This window comes from Diabrotica undecimpunctata, chromosome 2 (assembly GCF_040954645.1).
Source record: "Diabrotica undecimpunctata isolate CICGRU chromosome 2, icDiaUnde3, whole genome shotgun sequence".
In the NCBI taxonomy this organism is placed as follows: domain Eukaryota; kingdom Metazoa; phylum Arthropoda; class Insecta; order Coleoptera; family Chrysomelidae; genus Diabrotica; species Diabrotica undecimpunctata.
Window position 1 is genome coordinate 69,275,732 of NC_092804.1, and position 22,166 is coordinate 69,297,897.

The 22,166-nt window shown below is 32.1% G+C and overlaps 1 protein-coding gene across 2 annotated transcripts in view; it reads right to left on the bottom strand.

Moving 5' to 3' along the window:
• Nucleotides 1-22,166, bottom strand: part of grn (GATA binding protein grain) — a 249,293-nt gene that overhangs the window by 49,163 nt on the left and 177,964 nt on the right. For both annotated transcript variants that reach the window (XM_072523081.1, XM_072523080.1), the window contains exon 5: nt 1,892-2,026. In XM_072523081.1, the coding sequence (XP_072379182.1) occupies nt 1,892-2,026 (135 nt within the window). The remainder of the gene's footprint in view (nt 1-1,891; nt 2,027-22,166) is intronic.

The window sequence follows — 22,166 nt, forward strand, 5'->3', positions numbered from 1 at the left end:
CAGCAGATATGTGCGTGTGATAGATATCAGGATTTGGGGTAATCAACAGATTACCTTTTAACTAGATTGTCTTTAGATCGAAGATGTTGATACTTTTACGCCCGTAGATTATGATTGTTCAGACAAACATCTTTCATTGGTCTTTTGTTATCTTGATTCTTTTGGTGGCGTATGCGGTTGTTACCTGCTTTAATATTATTGAGTTTTAATTATATAGTCATATTAATGTAATGATGTCTGAAATTTGTTTTATTAGATGATTATATTTTTTGTAAAAATAAAATTACACTTTATTATAAGAGTTTAGTACAGTGCTTTATTTTACGATTATAAAATAATTTGGACAAGCTAACAAAAGAAAAAGAGTCACTTGGTACAAAATTTTCAAATGTTGTGGGAAATGATGAGAATTAATATGCTAAAAATAAGACGAGATCTTCTTAAATAGATTTTTAATAACAGAAAAAGCATTATAAAGCCTACAAAACTTGAACTTGCTTAAATAAAAAATATCCGGATGTAGATCTAGATATAAAAAGATATTTTATAAAGAGTATATCAAAAATGTAAATAAATGATATTTTTATTTTGAAGGTCAATGATCAGATAATCGTTGTAAATAACACTAACAACACTTTCACACATTTGTTCTGGCTAATTGGCTTAGTTCCAGTGCCATAAAACAAAACACACACACACACACACACACACACACACACACACACACACACACACACACACACACACACACACACACACACACACACACACACACACACACACACACACACACACACACACACACAACACTAACAACCCTGAGAAGAAAGTGAAATATAAAGTAGAATTGGTCCGAAAAACGATTACAAATTACAAATAATCTATATATTTCCGTAAAAATTCATTTAAATCTATTTAGAAACATTTATTATTACCAGCTTAAAAATTCATGTTTCCAGAAGTTTATATTTTGGGTATATCCCTTAGAGACATTAAGCGTATGAATGATAACATCCCAGTATCTATTTGTTCGTCGAAAACTAAGTATATTTTTCAGATGTTAGTTCCATCAGTACACATTCAAATGAACTAAGACCCGGATTACTGACTCGGGTATCTTAAATGATCCCGACCCGTTGATGCACGTCTTTAAAAATATCTGTATTTATCATGACCAACCCTAATTATCTTAACATAACATGCTCTTTCTTTTTGGCGTCAACTGATGCCACTAGTGTTCCATAATATATTTATACTTAATCTTAATGTTTTTGCCACTTCACTGATCCATCTAAGCAGTTTCATTTCCGTTAGTGCATTCGTTGCTCTTCTTTCTAGTTACTCCCCAACATCGAGTGCCATACATTAAGTAATTAAAGCTGGTTATATAGTTATTCATTCTATAAATAAACATTTTAGAGACTCTTGTTATTGTCCAACTAAGTTTCAAATATTTTTCTTGAAGATCTTATTTCCAATGTTATATTTTTTGTCACAAGAAAGAAATAGCTATGAAAAAACAGGGAACTTTTTATTCAAATAAAAAAAGACGCAAAGAAAAAGGTAAATTTGATTAACCCTGTTAACTTAAATTTTGACTTGTTATATTTTGTGGGGGATTAACCAGTTAATTCTTAATACAGCGAACTTTACAATCTATTTGTCAATATGATGTTAAATGAACTGTACTAAGCTGTAATATTGTAAAGAACAATATATAAAAATGTTGCAGCGCGTTCGTATATTCAATCTGCTCACGACACGCGAACCCACATTTATAGAGTGTGAGAATATCACCAGACCAGGACAAGACAAGACAAAGACACATATACCGGGCGAAAGAAGAATCATGGGAGCATAGAACTATCGACTTGATTTATGTTATACTTACGTTGTGTAGTTTATAGTAGAGTCCGCAGGCGTTACAGACAGGCTCCCCGTTCTGATTGCGCCTCCAGAGGGTCGTAGTTGTGGTTTTGCAGTTCGCGCAACTCGTTCCTGCTCGCCTCGCCGCACTTTGTAAACTCTGCAAGAAAAAATTAAAGTTAAATTTAAATAATTACTATATTATTAAGGACACTATTATATACATTATAAATATGAACATTAATAGGCAAAATATCATTACCGTATTAGATTTGTCTTAAGTAAATTACAGATATTTAATTCAATACCAGTAGGTATTAAAGATTGAATATTTTTAAAATATTTTAAAATAAAATAAATTTTTACTTTATATTTTGCTCTTTTTCTTTTTTTTTTTTTGTAGTAGTGTTTATTCTGTTATCCCAGCTATTCCGTTGCTGATGACAGGCTTACATAGTTTGTCCTTAACAAGAGAAAACCCATATTCATGTGTCTGAATCTATTTTCTTGTGGCATTAACACGTTAACTACTTTTCTGGAAATAATCTATAATTATTATTAAACATATTTTATTTTTTGAGATTTGGACTTTAAGCTTGGATGTCGATTATTGAACTAGAAGTTGTTTACGCTTTACCATATCTTTAACATTATTTCAATGTATTTCTCGTAATGGGTGCTCGTAACTTGTCATTTAACTATTAGTAGAATCTTCAGTTCTGCTATTCTCATCAAGCGAAAAGCGCTTGTAATTTTTCGCCTATTGTGTCGACTGCATAAATTAGTACTGATATAAATGATTTATTTCCGTTTTTACTTATTCTTTTTGCTTCTATCGAAGCCGTGCTTGTTTTCAAGCGTTGGTTATTCACATAACAATGTACTCAATGAGAGCGTTTTACGACCAATCCATCCATTGCCTTTACTTTTATCAGTCAAGGAATTTTTTAACAATCTTCGATGGCACCACATCTCAAACGACTCTATTTTATTATAATGTTCTCAATCTCAATCTCCTTTAAGTGGTTAGGTTTCTGTTGGTAAGAGTGGGTTTTCATTTACTGAATGTTCTGCGTGTCATTATAATCCAAGACTTAACTTCCTTGTCGCTTGTATTTTCAGTGTTTAGCCAATTTCCCAAATATTTAAAGTGTGATACTAATTCGATAGTATGCCGGTACTTGTTTCACCTATTGGTTCTTTCATATTATATATGAGAGGTCTCTTCATCAGAGACTCTCTTCTTCGTCAGAGACAAATCAAACGGTCTATGCTGGGAGTGACGTTGCGGGATCGAATAAGAAACGAAGATCTGCGAAGAAGGACGAGTATTGCTGATATTATGGAAAGCAGGAAATGGAACTGGGCAGGCCACGTATCGAAAATGCATGACTCACGATGGACGAGAAAAATTACAAATTGGAGGCCAAGAACAGACAAACGTAGTAGAGGAGACCACCTACACTTTGGGCTGACAATATCAGGCGTATTACCAGAAATTGGCAACAAAGAGAACAAAATCGCAATGAATAAAGGAATTCGAGGAAGGCATATGTCCAGCAGTGGACGTGATAAATTAAGGCTAGATGATGATAATGATATCTTAGGGATAACCTCATATTATAGCTACCTTAGTTCGTGCTTTCTTAGTTCTTCTAGAATTATCTTTACTTACATTTTGTTTATTCGACGATAAATAAAATTCATATTTTGTTATATTTGTTATATTGGACTTTGTAATACAACTGGATATTTAATGTTTTTTTTTATCTTTTATGAATTTGTAATTCGCATGGTGCTGTATTTTCAAAGACTAATTGTTCTTTTTTGTAGTCAACGTTAATAGTGTTCAAGTTTGCTACTCATTTTTCTACACTTTGCATATTGAAAAGACCTCTGTTGGCCGCTTGTCCAAATCCTATTTTTTTTAATCCATTTTTGTTTTTACCTTTTTTTGTTACGATTTTTAGAGTTTTTGGTCTGCACTATATGTGTTCACACGTTTTTCTTCTTATTGCGCCGCTCCTTTAAAGGGTTGGCAATCCAAATGGCAATTGTGTCTTTTAGCCACAAGTTCTGGCGTCTTCGGATCTCTTCTGATGCTTCTCCGAATACAGATTAAATAATAGCAGCGATAAGAAGCAACCCTGTCGTGCCCCTCGTCAGATTCGTATATCTTCGGATATTGTATACTCTATTTCAATTGTAACCATTTAATGTCAATATAGTTCTGATATAATTTGCAAGTTTTGTTCGTCAATTCCAGTTGTTCTTAGAATTCCGATCATTTTTTGGTGGTTTACGTAGTCAAATGATGTTCGATAAAATCAATAAAATATGCATGTATATCTACATTTATGTCTTTGCATCGTTGATATTTTTACTCCAAAAGTTGTATATTGCTTAGTATGAAAATTTGTCGAATTTTTCGTAAATGCTAACTAAAAGCAAAAACATAATTTTTTCTATAATTTTTTATTCTATTTCTTACTCTGTATTTATGTATTTTCTATGTATTAACGCTGCAAAATTCGTTTATATTATGAATTCTTCTTCAGGTGCCATCTCAGCTACGGAGGTTGGCAATCATCATAGCTATTTTAATTTTTGAGGCAGTAGCTCTAAATTGTTGCTTTGAGCTGCATCCAAACCATTCTCTCAGGTTCTTAAGCCATGAAATTTGTCTCCTTCCGATGCTTTTTCTGCCATCTATCTTTCCTTGCATTATGAGTCGCAAGGTGCTATACTTCTCGCCCCACATCACATGTCCGAGATACTGTAGCTTTCTTTCTTTAATTGTAAGTTTAACTTCCTTCTCTTTACCTATTCTTCTAAGTACTTCATTGTTCGTAACTCTATCTACCATATTATGAATTAAATAAAAAAAAAGGACACAATTTTTTATTGCTGACAGTGACAAAATAAACAAGCAATTGGACTTCGTAAGTCCTAGATTTGAACTCAGTATTTGAACTCTTCGTGTGACGTTGTGCCGATTGACATTGATTGAAATGACATCACATGTACTATTTCTGCGTCCACAATGTGGCTTTTCCTGTTCAATTTTTTAACTGGAAGTAATATAAAAACCTGAAGAATATTTTTGTTCTCATCTTGCTAACATTTATCATTAAATCTGTTCTAATAACGAAGGAGATGTGTTTACGGACGGACAGTCGGACGGATCATCAGACATGACACCTGAAGAATATATATTTGTTCTCGTCTTGCTAAGGAGCGTCAAATAATATATCGCTTGTACTATTTCAGTAACTTTAAAACAGGACCTCTCTTGCAACTCTGAAACAAGAAATCTCGAAATGCTAAATTTCCAACCTTTCATACAATCTTTGGGTTATAAGCTTTCATTAGATACCTCATTTGTCACTATATCTTTTCCAATAATGGAGTAGTTGTGTTTACGGACATACAGACGGACGGACAGACAGGCCTAAAACCGAAAGTTAGAATTGTGTTGCTAAAGCACGTTGAATAACATATCGCTTGTACTATGTCGGCGAATTTAAAGCAGTACTTCCGATTACAATTCTGGAACCGGAAGTCCAAGGTCAAATTTCTCATCTTTATACCGGATATATTTGAATATAGGATCAGTTGCGTTTACGGATAGATATACAGACATGAATAATTCAAGGTTTACACGTTTTAATGTTGTGGGTGAAAACAATAAAAAACAGAATAAAAATGATGAAACACTGCTGTTCATTTAAAAAAGTAATGGAACATCCATGTACTAACAATGACCACAGTAGATATAAAACCACCTGGTACAGCTATAGATCATCACAATAATACTAATAGCATTAATAAATAATAGTTCTACGATATAAAAATTAATTATTATGTGTAGGATGAGTATCTAGAATATTTCTGCAAAATGCAAAATAAACATCCCTGTCAATTATAAATCATTTCATCTCCACCACTGCAACCCGTCGAAATAAAGCAAGAACCAGAAGATTGTAGATCCGAACGCCTGAGTGTACTCCACTACTTGTGTCACTAACGTAAACCTATTGTCAGCTTTAATTGGATGGCGATCTCGAGCCGATAAGAAATTCCCGCGTTCTAAGGGCTACAATCGCGTACGATACGAACGCGGATCGCGAAATAACGTGGAAAAACTCCAGAGTTCATTCAGAACAAACGAATACAAGGTATGCGAATGTGACCCTTCCAGTGAGACGGTTCCCTAATCAACGTCGTCCATGATTGATTAGAAGATAAATAGATTTGAGTGTTGTCGGGTGGGATTCGCTTTTGTAAGAATAAACGTTCGGCAATAAAGATTAAGACAGAACGTTCTGTCGCATAATATAGGACGGACAACTACTTGGGAGGCTGGCTTGTAATCACCAAAAAGAGTACAAAAGAGAATTGCAATTCTAAAATGAATAATCAATTAATTTTCAATCAGCTTTTGGTCGTACATTTTATTTATTTATATTAGATCATTAGCAAAAATAATATTTAAGATATTACTAAAGCACAGCAGCGTCGGAAGTAAACAAATTTCTAGAACGTCACAATTTAGTTCATATGGTCCATTCTTGAAAGCATTTACAATTTTCACCTTAATCTAATCCTACTTAATGCTCTTCTCCATTTCATTCTATAGCTATGTTCTTGTTGTTCTAATCTTGTTATATTATTTTCTTCCGTCTTAATTTTTCTTCGGTATCCTTTTGAAGAATGCATCAAAAGTACAAAGATGATTGTGATATGATATTGTAGATTTCGAAGGGGTATTTCTAACTTTACATAATATGATTTAAAAGATCTTTTGTGTATACTCTACATCTAAATTTTAGTCCAAAAGATCTAGACTTCTTAGAACGCCTATTATACTTATATTAAGTTTCTCAGAGCTGTTTCTTACTTGGTTATCTGATAAAATTCTAAAAAGTCATATTCTAGGTATTTATGATTTCGAAGAATATTTACACCATTTTCATTTTTCGAGAATAATATTTGAGTGAGGAGTGTGCAGTGAGAATACTTTTGATTTTACTTATTTCAGTTTTCCGAAGCACTTAGAGTATATTTGCCTGCCTTTGTCCTTAGATATTTTCGCAATTGGTTGCACTAAGATCCTTTTACCATTTTAAGATCTTTTATCTTTCACGGTGAGGCACATCTAGATACTAAAATATAATCCGTGTTACACTATAATCCGTCGATTTCAGAGAGCAGCTTGGCTTAAAAGGCAACAAACATTTTGGCCGAATTGAGGTGTATGTATTAGTGTATAGAATTAGTGTTTGTAGAAATTCGTATCTCTACTATTCTAATAATTTTAATTACTTCTTTACATAGAAGAGCGTTGTTACGTCCCTCCACACATATTCTTAGTTTTTATTAATAATTTTTATTATTTTATTTTTATATTTAATTCTTTAATTAACGTGTGTGTATGTCTTGTCAATCGTGAATTAATACGGACCTGTACAGTCCGCCCCCTAAAGTCTTAAGGGAGCAAAGCTACGAGACGACACGCACCTCAGTTTTAGTCTTGTATAAATCAGCGCGATAAACACTTCAGTATTTTTGTGTAACCTGACGACGTGGCTTTAAGAAGATTCTGTCCCATCTGAGTCAACCCCAGTGCACTGTGGAAGAAGAAGTGTTACATCAACATCACAGGTACCGTAATTTAATTGCATACACACACAATATTTATATTAATTGATAAATTTACATTTAACTTATTTTCATATTAAAATTATACCAGCACCTAAATAAACATTTATGAGTGAGTGTTTCTCTTATAGAATTTACAGCTCATTCAAGCGTCAATTATCCGAACTCCTGACTCCCTATAAAAGACGAGCATAAGTAACTTTATGTCCCAGTTTGACCCTTCTGACCATACCACAAGTCGTAAAACCATAATACTTCGATCAAACACGGATTTAGATGATGCTATATATAAGTGGATTCCAGGGAGAACCTATTTCTGATCTGATTCTATGTGAAAAAGCAGTTCAATTCAACGAAAAACCTGGACAGCTGGCAAATTTTTAAGCAAGCATAGGCTGGTTAAAACGATTTAATTCGAGAAATGGCATTAATGAGCTTTAAATCCAAAGATAAAAACTGTGATGATCCATCAGTAGCAGATTAATAGTTAAATTAAGGAAGTTACTAAAGGAAAAAAATTACGCCCTCCAAAACGTTTACAATGCAGATGAAACTGGGCTCAATTGGAAAACTTTGCCACAAAAAACTCTTGCGTAACGTCGTGAATTAGCAGCACCTGGACCTAAAATAAATAAGGATCGTATCACTGCCTTAGCTTGTGCTAATGCTACTGGGAGCCACTGATTTCCTATGCTTTTTAGTGGCAAAATCAAGAAACCACGTTGTTTTAAACACATTGATAGGTCTGCGATGCCTATCGTTTACACTTTGCAAAAGAGTGTCTTAATGGATAGTACAACTTTCATGGAATGGTTTATAGAAACTTTTTTATTATCCGTTAAAGCCCATCAATTAAAAAATTGCTTCATGATAACGCCCCAGCTCATCGACGTTGGAATGAAAAAGACCTGTCCTTAAAAAACCACGTGACCTAGTCACTCGTAAAAGGTTAGTCTAGCTTCGACAGACCAAAAATGGAAGATTTTTTTAAGCTAGGTATACCAATTAACGCTTAAAAAATTTAATTTTCATCAATATTGTACCCAGAAAATGTTTTGTTGCAAAGTCTGAATGTTTTGTTTAATTCCGAACACCCACGTCCCCCAATTAGTTCAGATGCCCTACTGTAGTTGTATTTTTACTTCTTTATCAAAACTATTTATAGTCTAAAAAAATTATTAAATACAAAAGGATTTGTTATCTAAAATCAAATTTGTGAAGTTATTCATCAATGTTTAAATATCTCCGTAATATTACAAATTCTACTAGTTGGAGTAAGGTGCAACAAAACCTTTTTGAAAACCGTCCTGTACATGATAACGGAACAGAAAACTGGGCTTTGCGCCGGCAGCTATAGAAGTATCTTCGGATTCGCTCTAAATTAAGTATTTATCTTCCGCCATTAGAAAGGCAAATAAAGTCCTATCTTGATTATGTATCTATCTGATGAGTAATTGAATTACCTTTATTACTGTAGATAATAAGCGTTTCCCATATTGTAAACGAATCTATGGTACCTACAATGCACGATTTTTGTCTATTTGCAGCTTTAATGACAATTGTCATGCTATGTATAATTAGGCTACGTTCGAACGTTTGTAATATTATTAAAAATTCTACAAAAGTAAATTAAACGGTTTTAATTTGTCACACAAATTGTTTTTCATATTTTTAGATCATAGATTAAATTTAAGTCCATCATTCCTTTAATCGTTTAATCGATTTTTTTTATTTTAGTAATAATTATGTATATAGATACTTTACTAAACGTAAAGCCATGGTGACTAAGTAGACAGGATTCTTCCTTAGCCTACAAAAAGGATTCTCGAGGCTCACCTTGGTGACAAGTTCAGAATTTAAATAATAAGTAAAATGGTGAATAAAAATAGATTCCAAAGCCTTTAATGCTAAAAAAGAATTAAATAATTAAGAACAAAGAGAAAACTGAAAACTCTACAGATACCTTAGGAATGTAAGTAGCTGTCTTGATATTTATAAAAAGTATATATTAACATGTGAAAAAAATTCAAAAACAAGTGATATATGGGTAGACATAAAATATATATAATAATGGGTTATAAACAAATATAAAGTAAATAGTATAACAAACAAAATTAAAAGATAGAAAAATCTAAGAAAACAAGCTTACTTTTATTGCTCAAAATATAAAGAGATTATTAGACTGACAAATTGTAGACGTCAATATAAATTGAGATCAATAGATAAATCACAGTAATAAATTCGAACGTATATCACCAGAAAGTAGAAATCTAGTGATTTCTTGGTTGTCGAAACCAAACTTCAGATTTTTGCTTAAATCTATGCCTTCTATAAAAAATTACAAGGCAAAAGAGACGATGATAGGTCGGACATGGGGAATCTAAAATTGTAATCCATAACATATAGATTTATCTAGGCAAGAACCTTTCGTGACCTGGTTCCTTATACTCATAAAGAGTAAATAAAGATCAAGAAAAGACAGTTAAAATTTTATTTCACGTATAATGCCTCTGCATATTCGCTTATACGTATTTCGTCCTACCAGTATTTATCAGAGCATCTGGTACAGAAGCCCTAAACGTAAAATTAAATCTTTTTCGTCGTCAAGAGAACAGATTTAAACCAAAATCTAAAGTTTGGTTTTGACAACCAAGAAATCTTTGGAGTTCCACTTTCTGGTTTTATTCTCAGATATCACTGTAGCGTCGTTATTGAAGTTATTTTATTATTACTTCTTTTGATGGAAAATATTTGATTTCACGTTTAGGGCTTCTGCACCAATCGCTCTGATGAGTCCTGGTAAGACGAAATACATATAAGCGAATATACAGAGGCACTATATGTGAAATCAAATCTTAAGTAAGTGTCTTTTTTTAACGTACATGTTTGAAGAAATATCTTTAGTCTCCACCTCAAAAGTTACTAGAAAAGTTGAAGAACACCTAATTTAAAAAAAGGACCAGGATTTGGCCTTATTAAAGTAGAAGTAGTTAAGAACTTACTTGAAAAAGAAGTTTTTGGTCTTGATCTTTTTAAGTAAGAATTTTTCCAATAATTGGTAACACCAATAGGTACTGGCCTGTATGGTTTAATGTCGTTATGCAGTTATCGCTAAAACATGTTGGAACAAGTTAAGATATAGTATTGATATTGATAGAGGAATCCTAACTATACCAAAATTATTAAAAAAATGACTATTAAAGATTATAGATTATTGATTATACAGATTATACAAATAATAAAAAATAGCCATCTAATTCCAGGTTATCAATTTGGGTTAGAAACGAACATTCAACTGTGAAAGAATACACTGAACAGCTATTTAATAGAAGAAGTCCTGGAAGGAAAACTAGTTTGTTCATCATTAGTTTTTTAATTTAAAAGATAGACTGTTTAGGATAAAACAGGAAGATGCACACTTTGACCTAAAAAAAAATAAATTCAGGAGTTCCCTAAGATATTGCACTAGTTCCAATTTTATACTTATTGTATAATAATGATCTTCCACAATTAAATACAGCTATATCTACAGATATACATACGTAAATGGTGACGTGTTAGAACAAGTAGAAAAATATCAGTACTTGGGAAATTTGATCAATGAAACCAATGATCGTACTGCAGAAATCTTAATTTTGAAATCAAACTACGTACCGCTTGATATTACATATTTTTAATATGTAATATTATATGCAGCTGAGACTTGAACATTAATAAAAAAACGCAATTTAAAAAAAGATCGAGGCTTTTGAACTCTGCTTATACCGAAGAGTATTAAAACTATCATGAATTGATAGAATTACAAATAAAGAACTACTGAAGAGGGTTGGTAAATGAATAGAATTAATTACCACTACACAAACAAGAAAACTGGAATACCTAGGCCACATGGTGAGAAGAAGAAAATATGATATTTTGAGACTTATAATACAGAAAAAAATTTAAGAAAGAAGATTTGTTGGTCAATGGAAGAATTCTTGGTTGAAGAATCTACATGATTGGTATCAAGTTTAAGTATGCAAATTGATTGATTTGTTTAGAGCAGCAAGATCAAAAACCAAAATAGCCATTATGAGTGCCAACCTCCTTAGGGAGACGGTACTCTAAGAAGATATGTACAGACGACACAGCCCTTGGACATGTTTGATACATCTAGGAGAAAATTACAGAAAACCTGTGATAACTTGCCAAGCTAGACCAATGATTGGAGAATTAAGTTGAACGAAACAAAATCAAGATTTTCATCAATTTTATAAACACAAGAAAAAGAACCAAACCAGTGTTAACTCTGAATAACAACGTCATACCATAAGAAAACCATGAAGATACGATGAAAAGTTCATCAACAATCTACTTATTATGCAGCAAAATCTTTGCCCTTTTAACTGGCCTTCCAGTTACTAACGCTTTGGTTATTTACTATTAAAATCCCAACCGCTAATCCCAAACGAACCTGATTTACATTTCGACCTATTCAGTTCTCAATAACATTGTAGGAGGCTATAATACATCCGTTGTCCCAACATAAGAAGAAAAAAACCAACAGATATATATGTGACACATGTTCTTGAAGCACTTTGTTTAGTTGTAATCTTCTTGTGAAGTCTGTCAAGTCCAAAAAGTTAAATCCCGCCAAAGAGTTGCGTTACATTTAGGATGAATAATCATATAAAAACAAATTTGACGTTAATTCTGATTGATACTTGAAAGATGACACTGGCTGGTGGTCGAGGTAAGGCAAAGATGTGCGCGCAGGACTGGCTCGCATATCCTTGATTTCATTTAATTTGATACATTATGTAAATGGTAAACACTATTGAAATTGTAAAAATATATTAAAGGATGAAAACATGAATTTAATAACAAAATTAGCGATTTTTAATGTATATGTTAATTATGTAAGATAATTATGTAAATGGTAACCATTATTGAAATTGTAAAAATATCTTAAAGGATAAAAACATGAATTTACTAGCAAAATTAGTGATTTTTGATGTAAATGTTTTCGATTTTCTAGTGCTCTGATGCCTTACGGTGGGAATCAATATAATTGGTGATTTTTAATACACATACTCTCCAATATTTCCATGGAGAAAAACGTAACTATACAAAACAAATTACTGGGAAAATACACGGGGTACTCAAAATATTTAGAACATAAATAAAAGTAAATCATATATAATATATCTACATATACATATATAATATATAATATAAGTAAAAATATTTATTGATGGTATCAAAGATTTAAACATATATTATTCCTTTGGTTGTAGGTACTGAATTGAACGTTAAACCTACTAACCGGAAAGAGCTGACCCCTCTTTGACAATAGTTGAGAATGGGGATATTTTCAAAATCGTTATAATCCTTATTTTATTACATTCGACACTTGATTGCAATCACCTTGATTTACATTTATATTACGATTATTAGGTCGGGTAACAATTGAAGATTATTGCCCGATATTATCAGCAGCATGCGCAGTGTTATATTACCATTTTTAGTGTCTATTGAAAGGGATAGGAGTACAATAAAAAATGTTCAAAAATGTTTATTTTGGGATCTCAGGTTTTAACTATTTTTTAGGAAAAATACAGAAAAACTTAAACAATAAATTGGTTAGTATTATTGACATATTATTATTTATTTTATATTCAAATATAATTAGTATTTATTTATTAATTATATCTGAAATTAAAAGAATATATATGTGAATTTATAGATCTACTAGTAATTTTCTGAAATCGGCCCTGGAAGAAATGAAGAATCCTCGAAGAAATCAGGTAGATATGCCATAGGATATGACAATATACCACTTAAATCGAATGATCAGTGAATGGACACACTTTTACGTCTACTGACGTCTAAGAAAAAGTCTTTTGTCGCCGTAAAAGCTTTTTGACACAATCCCATGGCGTTTTTATCCCGTCGTAGTGCACTTTTTGTTTAAACATTCCGACGAGTGATTAATCCATAGAAATCGGCACTTCTTCGTCTTTTTAGCAAGACTATTGGACCGCAGTGAAGTACGTCTCAAGCCACTTTCAATGTTCTATGACATTCTTTCGGTGCAGGTCATTTCTTCTTAAAAAAATGTCGCCCAAAATCAAGATTTTATCGATTAAGTGTACAATACCATTCAATTTGCCACTCTACATACCTTTGATTCGGCTAATCTGAAGAAAGTACCCCTAAATAAGTTGCCGGTTATTTCACAAAGCATCTTTATTTTATGGGAGAATAAATTTTAGATTAATTATATATATTTTGGTTTCTAAGCTTACAATGAATATGGAAGTTTGTATTATAAGGGGGATTTTTTATTTTAGTTTTTTAAATAAATTCAATTACACTCTTGATTTTTTCCTATATTTTCTTCTTCTACTGCCAACTCCACTAATGAAGGTTGGCTATAAACATTGCAAATTTGTCTCTATCTTCTTCTATTCTTTAAAGCGTCTGTGTGTTTAACCCGGTCCAGTCGCAAGTGTTTTTCAGCCAGGATATTTGTTCTCTACCAGGACTTCTTTTTTCTTTGATTTACTCTTCATAATCAGCTGCAATAACTTGTGTTTATCATTTCTAAATATATGTCCTAAATATGCTGTCTTTATCCATTTAATGGTGGTCAAAACTTCTTCGTCTCTTTCCATTTTGTGCAACACCATTTCGTTCGTAATATGATCTGTCCATGGTATTTTCAAAATTCTCCTAAAAAGCCATATCTTAAGCTTAGCTCTCTCATTAAGTCAACATTAACAGTCCAAGATTTGGCACCATAAAGAAGAAAAGAAAAGGCTACACTTGATTGCTCTATTCTTAATTGAATTTCTGATTTCGGATTCTTGGTCAATATCTTCATTTTTTATCTGGATCCTTGTTATGACTTTACCCCCCTTACTGATAACCATGTTTTTTATTTTCTTTATGCTTATTGTTAAACCAACCTATTCCCCAGTACCGCAAATTGTACTTAGTAGCGTCTGCAAGTCTTTCTTACTTTCAACGACTATACTAATGACTTTATCGTTGGCATAACAAATGTTATTTATATTTTCACCATTTATCTTGATCCCCTCACTACAGTTTTAAAGTTTTTGTGTAAATAACTCTTTAGAGTATACATTAAATAGTAATGGTCCAAGTACACAGCCTTGAGTCACTCCTCTACTTATCTGTTGCGGTTTTATGATTATATATTTGAAAATTTTAGCTACAATTTCGATGTCGAACATTATAGATTTTACCTAAACTACTAAGACTAAAATATTGTTTCTTTATGAAATTTGGCACGTTTTGTTTAAATATTTAAAAGCGAATTTTTATGATTATTGTAAGATGACGAAATAGCGTGATAGCTTAACGAGAAGTTGGCATCTAGAAAACCTATCTAAAAATAATATCACAGGTCGCCGGTAAAAATATATCGCATTTATTCGTGAAGATTCTAACGCCTTGCTACAGAAATACCAGAAAACATATAACGATGATCCATCCATTCTACGGTGAAACTATTGAGATTGGCTAAAAGATGATAAAACCGGTACCTACCTATCTCCAGAACCAAAAAATAGAGAAAGTTGATGCTATCGCCTATATATGGCAAAAATGGGAATTGTTAAAAAACCTTTACAGTTTTTAACAGTAGTAATAAGCCTACAAACCAACAACAGAATTTATCAAAAGTAACATCCAATCAGATTATACTCTATCTCTTGTTAAAAGGAAAAACATCAGGAAAACAAGAGAAACTAGAGTTATGACGTGATGTACGCAATCAAAAGAATATGATCGTCCATTCAATTTTTCCACTCTAGCGAGTTCTGATGAAGCCCGAAATTAGATGGCGAAAGCTTAGCTAAAAATAAAAGACACTCACTTTGAAGCACTTGTTTTTAATGCTTCCTTAGTACACAGTTGTTTCCCCGTTAACCTTTCTCTGTTATTTACAAGTAACCGTTACTTCTTAGGAATTATATATATTATATATATACGTATATATATATATATATATATATATATATATATATATATATATATATATATATACGTATATTTATGGGATGTTTGTTAAAATTTAAGAATTAACGAAGCTTCTAGATTGGTTTTCTACATTAAAAATAAGAACGTACTGTTCATAACATAACGGAAACATTCTGAAATGTAAGTTTGTACTGTCCATTGAAGTCAATTCAAATTAGCGTACCAACAAGTAATGCTTGTCCTGCTCGAAGAATTTCTTTAGCAAGAAAACTTATCCAATAAACAATTTCAAAAGAGACAAGCAGAAATAAACAATCTGTAGTCGACAGCAACATTAACCACAGTATCCCGTACGAGAAATTGATTTAAACGTTTCATTCTCCGTAAAATATTTTTATGTGTTCTCTCTTCCTGGCATTGGCGTAACTACCAGAAACACAAATATGTTTGACATTTTAGCTAGAAATTAGTACTAAATAACATTACTAACAGAAAAGTTACATATATATTTATTTATTACATATATGTACCATGTCGTTCATGGTATTAGTTTAAAGCATATAACAATAACAGTCATTAATTGGTACAGATGTACTAAGAAAACACTAAGATCAAGAATTTCGCCTATGCAAAACCCTGAAGAAGTAAGAAAAAATTGTTCTAATAAATGAAATATGGGAGAATCTACCTCAATATCACCGGTTATATCATTAGACAATATCATTAGACGTATGCGGTACGGTAAGCTAGGGCGAGGCTTCATACCATGATTTCTATATTATTAAAATTTAAATATTTTTAAAATTGCGTAAACTCATATTTTTATTTATTTACTATTTTTGAAGATTTTTTTATAGATTTTAATAAAATTTAAAAAGTTTTTGTGATACATAACGGACTCCCACGTCGCCTAAATGGACTCTTCCAACTGTTTATTGTAACTGCTATTTCGTAAAAAGCCATACTTTATTATGTGCTGATTTAGAAATTTCGTCCAAACTTAAAATGTTTTACTAGTAAATCTTTGTGTCGCACTTTAATACAATCGTCGAACTGATAATTGTAAAAATTCGACATTGTATTTATATGAAATTATTTTAAAACGAGAAGTGTTAAGAATACAAATTTAAACAGATAATTTAATATTGTTATTAATAGGAGCTGTGTTCAGACACCATTACTGTTTAACGTGTAGCTATATTCCAGGAAGCGATAGCGGATCTGGGTGATGGAATCTCTGTAAACGGAAGAATAGTAAATAACATAAGATTCACTGATGACACCGTTATAATGGCAGACACCCTGGAATCGCTACAAGAATTGGTAAATAGAATTAACGATTATTGCATTAGATACGGACTAAAAATAAATAAGAGAAAAACTTTTATGATTGTCTCAAAAACGTAACATGGAAATGAAAGATTAATGATAGAGCAAACCCAAATAGAAAAAGTAGAGACATACAAATATCTGGGAACTTGGGTTGATGACAAAAATGACCAAAGCAGAGAAATCAAAGTCCGAATTGAAACTGCAAGGCAAGCATTTGTGAAAATGAAGACAATGCTTACCAACAGAGACCTTCAGTTGCATCTCAGATTGAGGGCTCTAAGATGTTACATATTTTCTATCTTACTATACGGAATGGAAGCTTGGACATTGAAGAAACAACACATAAGAAAAATAGAAGCGTTCGAAATGTGGTGTTACAGAAGAATATTAAAAATTCAGTGGGTTCAAAGGATTACCAATGCTGAGGTACTACGACGTCTAAATAAGGAGTTAGAAATTATGAACAGCATAAAAAGAAGAAAACTAGAGTCTTTGGGTCACATAACCAGAGGAGAAAAATATGCGCTGCTGAGAATTATTATGCAAGAAAGGATCCAAGGAAGAAGAAGCTTAGGAAGAAGACGCATCTCCTGGCTGAAGAACCTTAGAGAATGGTTTAACTGTAGTTCACTACAACTTTTCAGAGCAGCAGCCAACAAAGTGACCATAGCCGTTATGATATCTAACCTCCGATAGGAGATGGAACTTTAAGAAGAAAGAATTTATAGGATGATATTTATGATGACTTTAATGATTTTGACCGTTCGAGAAACGTTACGAATCGAATTCTAGTATCGATCTGTTATTTTTCTGTTTGTTTTAAATCTTTACATTTTGTTAGTTATTTCCCATGCAGTTTGTAAACTTGCTTAGAATAAATATAAAATGACTAGAAACGAATTGATGGAGAATAGTGAATAGATGTGAAGACCACTATTTCGTGACGCCGTGTCGTTGCGCTACTTGAAGCTCGCAGCATTTTATTACACATAAAAACTAATGCAACGCCAGTACAGAAACTTTGCTTAAAAATCATTGAAAATTTAATTATTTTGTCAATTTTTTAAACTTATCAAAATTAACAAAATTGCTTTTTCAATTTCTTTTTTTTATTTAAGCATTTTTAAATCGATTTAAAACGTATCAAACGTATTGGGGTTATTTGGATACTACGTTGAATTTTTTCGTAAAAATGTATTTTTGAATTTGCTGTAGAGACAATTAAAAATTATAAAATATACATGCGTTTGCTTAAAATGTCGGTTTGTTTTATTTGGTACTTTATTTTTTTAAGTTTAAATAAAATATTCGACTTTTCCTAATCTTCATTATTCATTTTTTAAATCCTTTCGACCCTTCCCAAACATATTTTCTACACCCATGCCATACGCATTACTCGCAATATTTTGACACATTCATTTCGGTCTTTTAAGTTCGTAAGCAAATGAAAAAAATGATAAATTGACAAGAAGTGAGTAATAATATGGCCAGGTAGCAACTCGTGTTGATATATTTAAACGTTAATGTTATAGGCACAAACTGTTATTACGTGTTTTTGATTTCTTGCAGTAAATAACCTAACAGGTTAAATGCTTGACAACTAATCGTTAGCCAATTATATTCGCAGAGACGTTAACGAAGCTGGAAGCTACATTCTGTCATAATTTATGTAATAAACCATCATTCGAGTATACAGAGAGTGAAAAGTTTCTCACTGTATGACTACAGTATTGTAAATGAACTTGGTTATATCTCATAAGATCTACAGAAATAGTTTTGCACTATTATTTTGTTTACTCTATTTTCTTTGTACAATAATGTTCTATATAGAAATTGCTATTTTTCAATAGATCATAATTTTAATTAAATTAATATAACATTTTTTTCTTTTATATATTTTTCTTATGAGTAAATCTGTACACTCTATTCGACTTCTTCTCCATCTTTTAGAGAGTAGCAACAACTATATTCAGCGGAGATATGGGAAAGGACGTCCAGGTGTAGTCAAATTAAGATTGTTGTTAGATTGTTAGTTTACGGAGCCACGTTACAAATTTGTAGAATAAGATCTCTTAACATAAATTGAATATGAACAGAAATTCTGACTTTCGAAAGCGTAGTGGATCGATTCCCCAATAACGTCAGTGATGTCTAGACGATAAAGTTGGGGACCATTTTTAGGGTTAATAAATAAGATTCGGAATGGACTTAGTGCAACTACTTTATCTTCGTAGCTAAAAGAAAATAATTGGTAAAACTAAACACCAGGTATTAGCTAAACAAAATTAAAGATAATGGAAGAAACAAAGCAACAAACACAGGGTATCTATTTCAGATTTACACATAAGGAAGTTAAGTTCATTTTATGTTAATTTGTTTCATTAGAAAAAACGTAAAAAAATATTAAAACTTGCGATAAATTCTATTATTTAACTCTTTCATCAAACACTTGGAAGTAATAGACTGATACCAAATAGTTTTTCTGAAGGTCAATTGGAATATTATACAGAGGCTTCAGAACTAAGACTCATTTCTTCCTGGCCCTCTTATACTTTGCCAGGTCCTCAAATCCCAGAGCGTTGGAACTGCACCGCTAGCCTGCCGCGCCTCGATCGAAGTCGTGAGGCGCGGCAGTACCTATAAAAAAAAAGACTAAGGACCTTAGTCCTTAAAGTGACTTAAAATCTCTCCCGCAGGGCGAAGGGAGTTCCCATAACCATAGCTATTCTAGCGGGGAATCGTGAGGTACTATAATGATATCAAAAAAAAAAACACAATGTTTAGTCACTTTGGATTGTTTTTGGTGTACCCAAAAAATTTAAAATACCAAGAATGCGCGGTCGTCATCAATTTCGCCATTTAAACTACTTCGAAAAAGAACGCCTTGTAGGCATAAACGAGGCTGGTTTTGGATTATGGGAAATTTTACGTGTTAGGGCTAATCCATCAATGGTGTTAAGAGTTTGGAGGAGGTGGTCCAACGATAAGACTTATCGGCATCATGGAGGGTCTGGACGTCCTAGATTGTCCTAGAATATTGCAAGGCCGTGATTTGCGGCCTCTTAGACTTCTTGCTCTCAGAAATACATGGGACAGTGTACATTAAGTAAGAGATGATTTAGTTGCAACTACAGGCAGGGTAGTCTCGAGAAGAGTAGTTAATTAAAGATTACTTAAAACGAAACTAAGAGTTTACCGTCCCCTTTTGGACTGTGACCTTTGACACCGCAGTATAGGATTCGGCGCTTAGAACGGTGCAGAGCTCAAATTTGCACAGAGCATTTGTCAGAGCACAACTAGAATTTACATGGAATTTTCTCTGGTTTAGTGATGAATGTACGTTTTATTTGGGTGACTCTGATGGGCGCGTAAAAGTAAACATTTTAAAGGTGAGAGACGAAATATAGACTTGGCTGTTGAACGTCATAGATACAGCAATACAACCAAGGGTATGGAGTGCTATGTTTGGGAAGCAGATCACCTCTAGTTCTTATTAACGGCACTCTGTCAACTCGACGATATATTGGTGAAGTAGACCTCAGATTGCTTGTGAAACCATGGAGTTCATATACGAATCTGGTATAGAGACTTTGAAGTGACCATCAAGATCAGCTAATTTTTCATACATCGAACATGTCTGAGATATTGTAGGTCGAAACCTAAATCGACTACCACGTCCTTCCACACTGTGGAAGACCTGTGGCGTGACATAAGACGAATCCGTATGAGTATTCCGCAATATGATATAGACCACTTAATTCGATCAATGCCTCATAGAGTGAACACGTTTGTGTTGAATAATCTCAGATAATATTTTAAATTACCGCAAGATGGGCAAGGAAGCACAGAATAAAAAAATGATCGTTAGAGGCATTTGGCATATTAAAGGCATCTGGCATTATTTAAACAAACACTTAGATATCGTTTATTCTTGCTTAAATTCGTGAATGCTTATAAATAGATTAAGCACAAACGTTACGGAATTTTTATGACATACATATAGGGGATGGAAAAATGCTACATATTTATATTATAATTTTCACATATTTCCGTAATAAACGTTTTTTTAACGAATATTGTTTTTTGTGCTGTAGTTGTTATTTTTTTTTTTAATCAGTAATTTAGTAGGTACAAATTAGTGTTGTTAATTAAATAAAACTGAATTAAACTTTTAGAAATATATCACGCCAAAAATGGCAAAACTTAAGTCCAACTGAAAATTTCATTTAATTTCTTTTAACTTTAGAGTTTTTCATTAAATTATTGTTTGAGATATGTTCTAGATCTGATTATTGTCGTATTTTATTAGACATGATTATCTTTAGTACCTTAAAAAACTAATTGAAATTGTTTTAGGCAATCAATAAAATCATTTATAAACTAAATGTACAAACAAAAATAAAAACAATACTTTTTGCTAATAACCAATTAGTATAAATTACATAAATTTTTTCTGGAAATAATGATACTGTCCTCGTAGATTATAATGTCAATATATCCGGATACCAGTTTGTTTCAACAAAATTGTTATCGCTATAATATCTTGTCACGCTTCTAACATATAAAGTAACAATGTCGACGAAATGAGGCAAACATTGATTATGTATATATTGTAAGTAAATAAACTAATCTATTTTTTTATTAAGTTTTTTTAATTAATTATTTGTACATGCTATTACAGTGATTATACTTTTTGTTTTTGTCCCCGTTGAATTTATCAATGTTTTGTTGCTAGCCTATGTCATTCATTATGAACAATAAAAATTAATTTTAATTATTTTATTGTTAATTATAAACACGTTTTAATGATGTAATAGCTAATTGGATGCATAAATTTATTGAACATTTTGTATTCGTTTCCTAACAGGATATAAAATAAACAAAAAAATATTATAATTTAAACATAGATATAAAAGTTTTATTTCCAAAAAATGTTTATATTGACGTTTAAGGGAGAGTACTATAAATAAGCGTTGCGGTTGTTAGTCTTTCATCGAATATGTCCCTTGGTAAGGGTTATTACCATCAGAAAAGGCTTCATATCAGAAATATTGTTGATTTCAGCGTAGTTGATAGGTTTAGCTACATCAGATCCCTGGATGTGACGAAGAAATCAAGCACAGATTAGTACTAGCACGTAACGCAACTAAAACACTAACTCATATATGAAAAGACTAAGCAATGTCCCAACAAAATAAACTAAAACTGTTGAATATATTAATCTTTACTACTGCCACATATGCACCTGAGACATGGACGTTAAAAGTCGCCCCGAAGAACAGTAGACACATTCAAAATGTGGGCTCTCGTAACAATGGTGC